Source organism: Tenrec ecaudatus, chromosome 1 (genome assembly GCF_050624435.1).
Source record: "Tenrec ecaudatus isolate mTenEca1 chromosome 1, mTenEca1.hap1, whole genome shotgun sequence".
Lineage (NCBI taxonomy): Eukaryota > Metazoa > Chordata > Mammalia > Afrosoricida > Tenrecidae > Tenrec > Tenrec ecaudatus.
The window spans coordinates 13,624,919-13,632,326 of NC_134530.1; the positions used below are offsets into that span (position 1 = coordinate 13,624,919).

A 7,408-nucleotide genomic window follows, 5' to 3' on the forward strand; every position below is an offset into this window, starting at 1 on the left:
CAGTCCCTGCGCTGCTGCCTCCCTCTTGCGGTTCCAGTGCCTGGAGTCACAGTCCCTGGGCAGCAAGGCAGTGCAGCTGAGGAGACCTGCTGGCAGAGAGGTTGAGGACTGGGCTGTATTTCAAAACCACCGGGAATTCTGCGGGAGAAAGACTGAGCGTTCTATTGCCATAAACAGTTCCGTTCTCGGAAACTCACAAGGGCCGCCATGCATCAGCATTGACTCAGCGGCAGCCTTTTGTTGTTGTTGTTGTTGCTGTTGTTGGAGTTCTTTGGCCAGCAAATGCAGCCATAGTTTAGACTCTTCTTCCCGGCAGCCGTCGTCTCTCTGCTATAACAGGGGCTGCTGACGAGCAGAGACTCAAGGGGCTTGTCAACGGTCACCAGATTGGCTGTGAACTCAAGGCTTTCCAGCTCCAAACCTGGGCCTGAACCCGAATGCTCCGCCCACTCCATGACACATCTGGACGCAATGAAGTTACATTGTTTTCCTTCCTTCAAATGAACAACTCAATGCCATCCAGTGGATCTTAACGCACAGCGACTCTTCCAACAGTGGCATCTAATTCCCCCCCCATTGAATGTGGCCCATTGTTACCACTCACTCAAAAACAACAACAAACCCCCACCTTTTTATTTGGACATAATTGTAGATTTTTTTTAATATTGTGAAATTTTAATTTGTCTATTCATTCATTCATTCCGTACTTTTATTGGGGGATCTTACAGCTTTTTATCACAATCCGTACATTCAGCCAGTGTGTCGAGCACATTGGCACATATGCCGCCATCATCATTTTCAAAGCATTCTCTTCCCACTTGAGCCCCTGATATCAGCTCCCCATTTCTTGCTCCTCCCTCCCCCGCCCTCCCACCCTTCCTCTCTCAGGAACCCTTGATAAGTTATAGATTATTTTCTTATCTTATATTGTTCTCTGTCACCCCTCACCCACTTTTCCATTATTTGTCCCTCTGGGAGGGGGTTCTAGTTTGATCCTTGTAATCGGTTCCTCCTTTCTTGCCCCCCCTCCCCCTAATCCTCCTGGTATTTCTACTCTCAGTGTTGGCCCTGAGTGGTTGATCTCTCCTGGATTCTCTGTGTTGTGGGCTCTTGTCTGTAGCAGTGTGCATGCTCTGGTCTAATCCGATTTGTAAGGTAGAGTTGAGGTCATGATAGTTGGAGGAGGAAGGAAGCATCAACATTGTGTGTTTCATCGGTGCTACACTGCACCCTGACTGGCTCATCTCTTCCCTGTGACCCCTCTGTGAGGGGCATAATTACAGATTCTTATCCCATCTATCCTTCACCCCATTTCTCCCCCTAATTATGCATACTGCATAATTATGAATACTGCATAATTAGAGTATCAGGAAATTGGCACTGGTACAATGGACTGATGTTAATCAGATTTCACCAGATTGACATACAATCATTTGTGTGTGTTTGCATGTTGAGCGCCGTCAAGCTTGTTCTGACGGTGGTGCTGAACCAACCGACGACAGGACAGACCACTGCCTCGCCCTGCTCCAGCCTCTCACTGTGAGGTCTGCAAGGCTCTGCGGCTATTCAGGAGGTTTTCAGTATCTGACAGTATTCTCTTGCTACCCAGAGGGTTTTCAGTGGCTAATTCCTCAGAATTAGACAGCCTATTCCTTCTTCTTAGTCTGTTCTTAGAGTGTAAACTCTGCTGAAACCCATTCACCTTGGGCGGCCCTGCTGGTATTTCAAAGACCAGTAACATCTTTCAGCAGCACAGCAACATGCAAGCCACCACAGAATGGCAGACTGACAGACACATACATGGTGGTGCATGTATGTTCAGTATATGTATGTATATATAGTTCATATATATATTTATGCAATTTTATCATAGGTGTAGGTTTGTGTGTCCCTTCCCTCATCTGACCATAATCAAGATGCAGAGCAGGAGTCCCTCATGTTGTCATGTTATGTTGTTAGGTGCCATCGAACATGTGACCCCATGTACAACAGAATGAAACACTACCCAGTCATGTACCACCTCATCCTTGTTGCTATGTTGAGCCCAGTGTTGTAACTATCGTATCACGCCATCTAATTGAGGGTGTTCCTCTTTTCAGCAATCTTTTTTTCCCACATGCATGATGTCCTTTTCCAGGAACTGGTCTCTCCTGACAACATGTCCACAGTATGAGCGATGACGTCTCACCATCCTGGCTTCTAAGGAACATTCTGGCTGTACTTTTTCCAAGACAGAGTTGTTTGTTCTTCTGGCCGTCCTCAGTACTTTCAAGATTCTTCACCAACATCATAATTCTGCATTCATTGTTGAACTTTCACATGCATTCGAGGTGATTGCAAAAAACAGGTGCCATGTTGGCACGAAAAACCTGTCACGGTCCTTAAAGTGATATCCTTGTTTCTCAGCACTTTAAGGAGGTCTTGTGCGTAGATTTGCTCAGTGCAACACATCATTTGACTACTGCATCCAGCAGCAATTGCAGATTCAACAAAATAGAACCCTGGGCACCTTCAATCTGTTCTCATTTATTTATCATGATGGTGCCTGCTTGTCCCGTTATGAGTACACACACACACACACACACACACACACACACACACACAGAGTTGTGTTCATATTGAAGGCTACACCCCTCGATCTTCATCAGCAAGTGTTTCAAGTCCTCCTCACGTTCAACAAGCAGTTAGGCCATCTGCACATTGCAGGATAAGTCTTCCTCCGGTCTTGATGCTGGGTTCTTCTTGACGGCGTCCAGCTTCTCCCATTATTTGCCCAGTACCCAGTTAAATAACTATGGTGGAAGGCTGCAACCCTGACATATACCCCCTTTCTGGTTTTAAACCATGCAGTTTCCCTTGAATGACTGATTCTTGGTCTATGTATGGGTTCCTCATGAGCACATTGATGTGTTTTGGAATTCCCATCCTTCACAATTGTTAGTCCAGGTTGACTAGAGAAACAAACCCAGAGACGGTCATATGTATGTAAGTGAGAACTTTATATCAAGAAGCAATCATGCAAGGCAATAGAGGAAAGTAGTAGGAAGAAAAAGTTGTTATAGAGGTATAGCTATAGGCATATATATGTAAATAAATTAATTTATAATGAAAGGGATAGAGGCCAATGTACATATATTTACATGTTAAAGTATTAAGATAGCAGACAGGCTTTGGGCCTCCACTCAAGGCCTCCCTAAACACAAGAACACTTTGTTCTAATAATCTGGCACTCTTTGATACCCACCTTTCCCGACACAATCACTGAAGACAAAATGGGTGCATAAGCAAATGTGGTGAAGAAGGTGGATGGTGCCTGGCTATCAAAAGATATAGCGTGTGGGGTCTTAAAGGCTTGAACTTAAACAAGCAACCATCTAGCAGGGAAGCAATTAAGCCCATATGGAAGAAGCACACCGGCCTGTGTGATCATGAGGTGTGGATGGGATCAGGTACCAGATATCAAAAGATCCCAAACAAACAATTACATCGATGTGAATGAGTGGGGTGGGAGTGGAGACTCAAAGCCCATCTGTAGGCAATTGGATATTCCCCCACAGAAGGGTTACAAGGAAGGGACAATTCAACCAGTGTGCAATATAGCACCAATGAAACACACAGCATTCTTCTAGTTCTTGAATATTTCCCCCGCCCCCACTACCATGACTCAGTTCTACCTTACAAATCCGGCTAGAACAGAGTACATACATTGGTACAGATAAGAACTCTTGACATGGAATTCATGACCAATGAAACCCTTAGGAACAGTAGCCCATCCCCCAGGGGTCCGAATAACAGAAATGTGTGTGAAGGGAGACAACAGACAGTGTAAGACACGAAATAACAATAATAATATAAAATTGATCCAGGATTCACAAGGTTGTGGGGTGAGTGGGGTAGGGAGATGAAAAAAGAGGAGCTGATACCAAGGGCTCAAGTAGAAAGAAAACGTTTTGGAAATGTTGATGGCAACATATGTACAAGTGTGCTTATTACAGTTGAACACTGGATTATCAAAAGATTTATAAAAGCCCCAATAAAATGATTAGTTTAAAAAAGAGAAGTAATCATGCATCAATAAAACATCCCAGCCCAGTCCAGATCAAGTCCATAAGCTCAATATGAGCCCATAGTTTGATGTTAGCCCAAGAAGTCCTCTTCAGACTCACGCAGCACATGCAATGATGCCCAGTGCAGGAAGATCACAAGCCAGTGGGTGGAAAGTCCTCTGGGTCCAATGGCAGTGGACGCATCTCTAGGGCTCTGGGTACCATCAGCATGGCCCCATGTGGCTTGTCAACAGGAAAGAGAAGCAGAGAGAGAGTGTGTCCGGCCTGCAGGGAGGAAGAGAAGAAATCCCAGAATCCTTCAGATTTGGATTTTATTATGAACAGTCTTTGGATCACACAGGTTGATGATGTGCTTCTTCCATGTGGACTTAGTTGACACCGCACTTACATGACTGCTTGTTTGAAGACAACCCTTTTAAGACCTCAAAATTATTCTTTCTGATAGCCTGAAGCCCTCTAGTTTCTTCATCACATGTTGCTATAGCACCCATATCTTCAGCGATCTCTTCATTGAGGGTGGGGATCAAGCAGGGCCATGTTGGGGGAGGGAGGAGTGGGGAGGGAGAGGGAAAAATGAGGAGCTGATACCAAAGGCTCAAGTAGAAAGCAAATGTTTTGAGAATGATGATGAGGGCAACATATGTACAAATGTGCTTGACACAATGGATGGGTGTATGGATTGTAATAAGAGTTGTATGAGTCCCCAATAAAATGATTAAAAAAAAGTAGGGCCATGTCATGTTCTAAGATTGGGGCTAGAATGAAGTGTAAGTCCCCAATCCATTCATATTTCTATGTTTCATATAGTCTTAGGTTCACTTTAGAGAGTTCATTGTCATTTTGTTAGAGAACATTAGCAATCATCCCCCTGAGGCAAAAGGTAATTCTATTGATAGTCTCATTAATTCAGCCAATGGTATGTAATTTAAAAAAATGTTGTGAAAGGACATAATACAAATATGGACAAGGTGTGAATCATATCACATAAGTTGTCTTATACAGATTTAACTCTTAAGTGTCTGGACACTATTTACACAAATAATGGGGGTTAGTGTTAGGGCAAAACTTTCAATAACATTCATGCGCAATGCAGAACCATGCCCACCAGATTAAAACACGACATAATGATGTAAAGAAGTAACTCCATCGTAGTCTCAGGTTGCCATTCCTGGGGCATCCTCAAGGGAAGAGATCAGAACCAAAGTCCGACTGCCACCAGTTTTATCCCCTTCAGATACTCATCTGCTTCTCCTCACACAAGGACATGTCAACCTTGAGTCCCAGGGCGACAGGTGAGTTTGAGGTAAAGTCCAGTTTTTGCAGCAGGGTTCCCACATCACATTCTCCTAGTGTGGTCTGTGAAGGATGTTGTGTGTCTCAAAAGAAAGTCTTAAAGACTGTGGCAGCTATAGAGTCTACTGTCAATTTGAGGAAGGGGTAGAGTCTAGCCTGTCAATCAGCTTGCAGCTGGATGGCGTCATTTGGAGGCACGATGGAGATAAATAGTTCACTGGAGGCCAGACCCACTCTCCCTGCTTCTTCTTTCTGTTTTCTGGTGCTGTGCTGGTGAAGCCAGAGCCCTGGAGCTGGAGGAGCCATTTGGAGACCCACACCAGCACTGAGATGCTTCCACCACCACTGGATCCACAAGACTTTCCACCCACTGGCCTGTGATCTTCCTGCATTCAGCATGATTGCATATGCTGTGTCATTCTGAAGAGGAATTTATAGACCGATAGCGGACATATGGGCTAATATCAGACTTACGGACTTGAACTGGACTGAGATTTTTTTCTTTCTTTGTTTAAAAAGATCATTTTATTTGGAGCTCTTATTGCTCTTATCACAATCCATCCATCCATTATATCAAGCATTTTTGTACATATGTTGTCATCATCATTTTCAAAACATTTTCTTTATACTTGAGTCCTTGGTATCCCCTCCTCATTTTTCCTCTTCCTGCCCCACCATCCTCCCTCATGAACCCTTGATAAATGATAAATGATTATTATTTTCATCTTACATCATCCGCTGTCTTCCTTTACCTACTTTTCTGTTGTTCATCCTCCTTGGGATGTTTTCTTAGTATACAATTACTTTTTATATAAATCTGTTTCTTATACACATATGAGTGTTTATGAATTTGTTTCTCTAGTCAACCCAGACTAACACAAATGCCAATGGTCTATAGTACACAGACTGGGCCAACAAGGGCTGGATAGAAAGTAAGTCCAAAGTGTCTAATTAGTCACATAGTACCAGGCCTAGTCTCCTCTTGGGTTCTAAGTAAGTATTGTTAAGTATTTTTTCCCGACGAGAAGCCATGGCATTTTCTTTCTTTTTTTAAATGAAGCAACTACCGAAAGCTTTATTTGTTCAAAGTAACCAGTGCTATTTATACAACAACAAAATAACCCCAACAACTCCCCCAGCACTACTCCAAAAAAAAATCAAACTTGATTTCCATTAGAATGTAGTTATACTTCTCACTAATAATTCAAAACAAAAACAAGAAAACCCAAGACCCAAATTTTGTATATATATAAATATATATAAAAAGAATGCAAACAATTATTGAGCTTCATCTTCTGGACAAGAATGCCAAGTTAGTCTCTCTTCATAAAATGCAATGACAATTTGAGGGCATTTCATGTTTGCCTCTTTTGCCAGCACCAAGTCTGCCTCATCTGAATTTTTCCATTTCATGAGAAACATCAATTCCCCACTGCTGTCTGTAGCACCAATTATCCGTTCAGGATCAAGACCTCGGGCAAAGCCCCTTGGTTTGTCAGCAGCATCTCTTTTCTTCTTTGATTTGCTGTCATCAGATTCGCTGTCAGATAAAGACTTTCTTTTCCTACCATCTTTTTCTTTACCAGCTTTTTGAGAGTTGAGAAATGCTTCAATTAATTCCAGACAATCTAAATTTTCTTCAGGTTCCCAAGTATTATCAGCATCTGTAAATCCCTTCCATTTTAGGAAATATTCCACCTTCCCATTCACAACACGCCGGTCCAGTACTTTTTCTACCACAAATTCTTCAGGTTCAGCCTCTTCGACTTTTTTACTCTTTCCATTCTGTTTCTTTCCCATTTTTTGCAATGTAGTTTTATTGGAGGCCATTTTTTATTGCAGACTTGAAGAGCTATTATTCACCGCCTCCGAGCTGCTCTGGGTCGCGGGTCTGCAGAGTCTTGGGCCCTGCACGCCTGCAGCTCGAGCCACATCCGAGGAGGAGGCGGCTGGGGAGCTGCGCGTTCGCCATGGCATTTTCAATCACTTCATATGCACGTGAAATTTGGACAATGAATAAGGAAAACCTAAGAAAAATTTATGCATTG

At 43.1% G+C, this 7,408-nt stretch overlaps 1 protein-coding gene across 1 annotated transcript; it reads right to left on the bottom strand.

Moving 5' to 3' along the window:
- Positions 1–6,796: 6,796 nt before the first annotated feature.
- Positions 6,797–7,318, bottom strand: LOC142431564 (chromobox protein homolog 3-like). The gene is made up of 2 exons (XM_075536583.1): positions 7,025–7,318; positions 6,797–6,951 (listed from the first exon to the last, which is right to left on the bottom strand). Exons 1-2 carry the CDS (start codon positions 7,188–7,190, stop codon positions 6,812–6,814), a joined length of 306 nt encoding a protein of 101 aa, XP_075392698.1. The 5' UTR covers positions 7,191–7,318; the 3' UTR covers positions 6,797–6,811.
- Positions 7,319–7,408: the final 90 nt, after the last annotated feature.

Excerpts from the sequence above, each read along its gene's own strand:
- LOC142431564 (XM_075536583.1), bottom strand. The coding sequence starts at position 7,190 with ATGGCCTCCAATAAAACTACATTGCAAAAAATGGGAAAGAAACAGAAT. Across the intron at positions 6,952-7,024 it reads AAAATGGAAGGGATTTACAG|AAAAGCTGGTAAAGAAAAAG; the intron begins ATGCTGATAATA and ends TCTCAACTCTCA.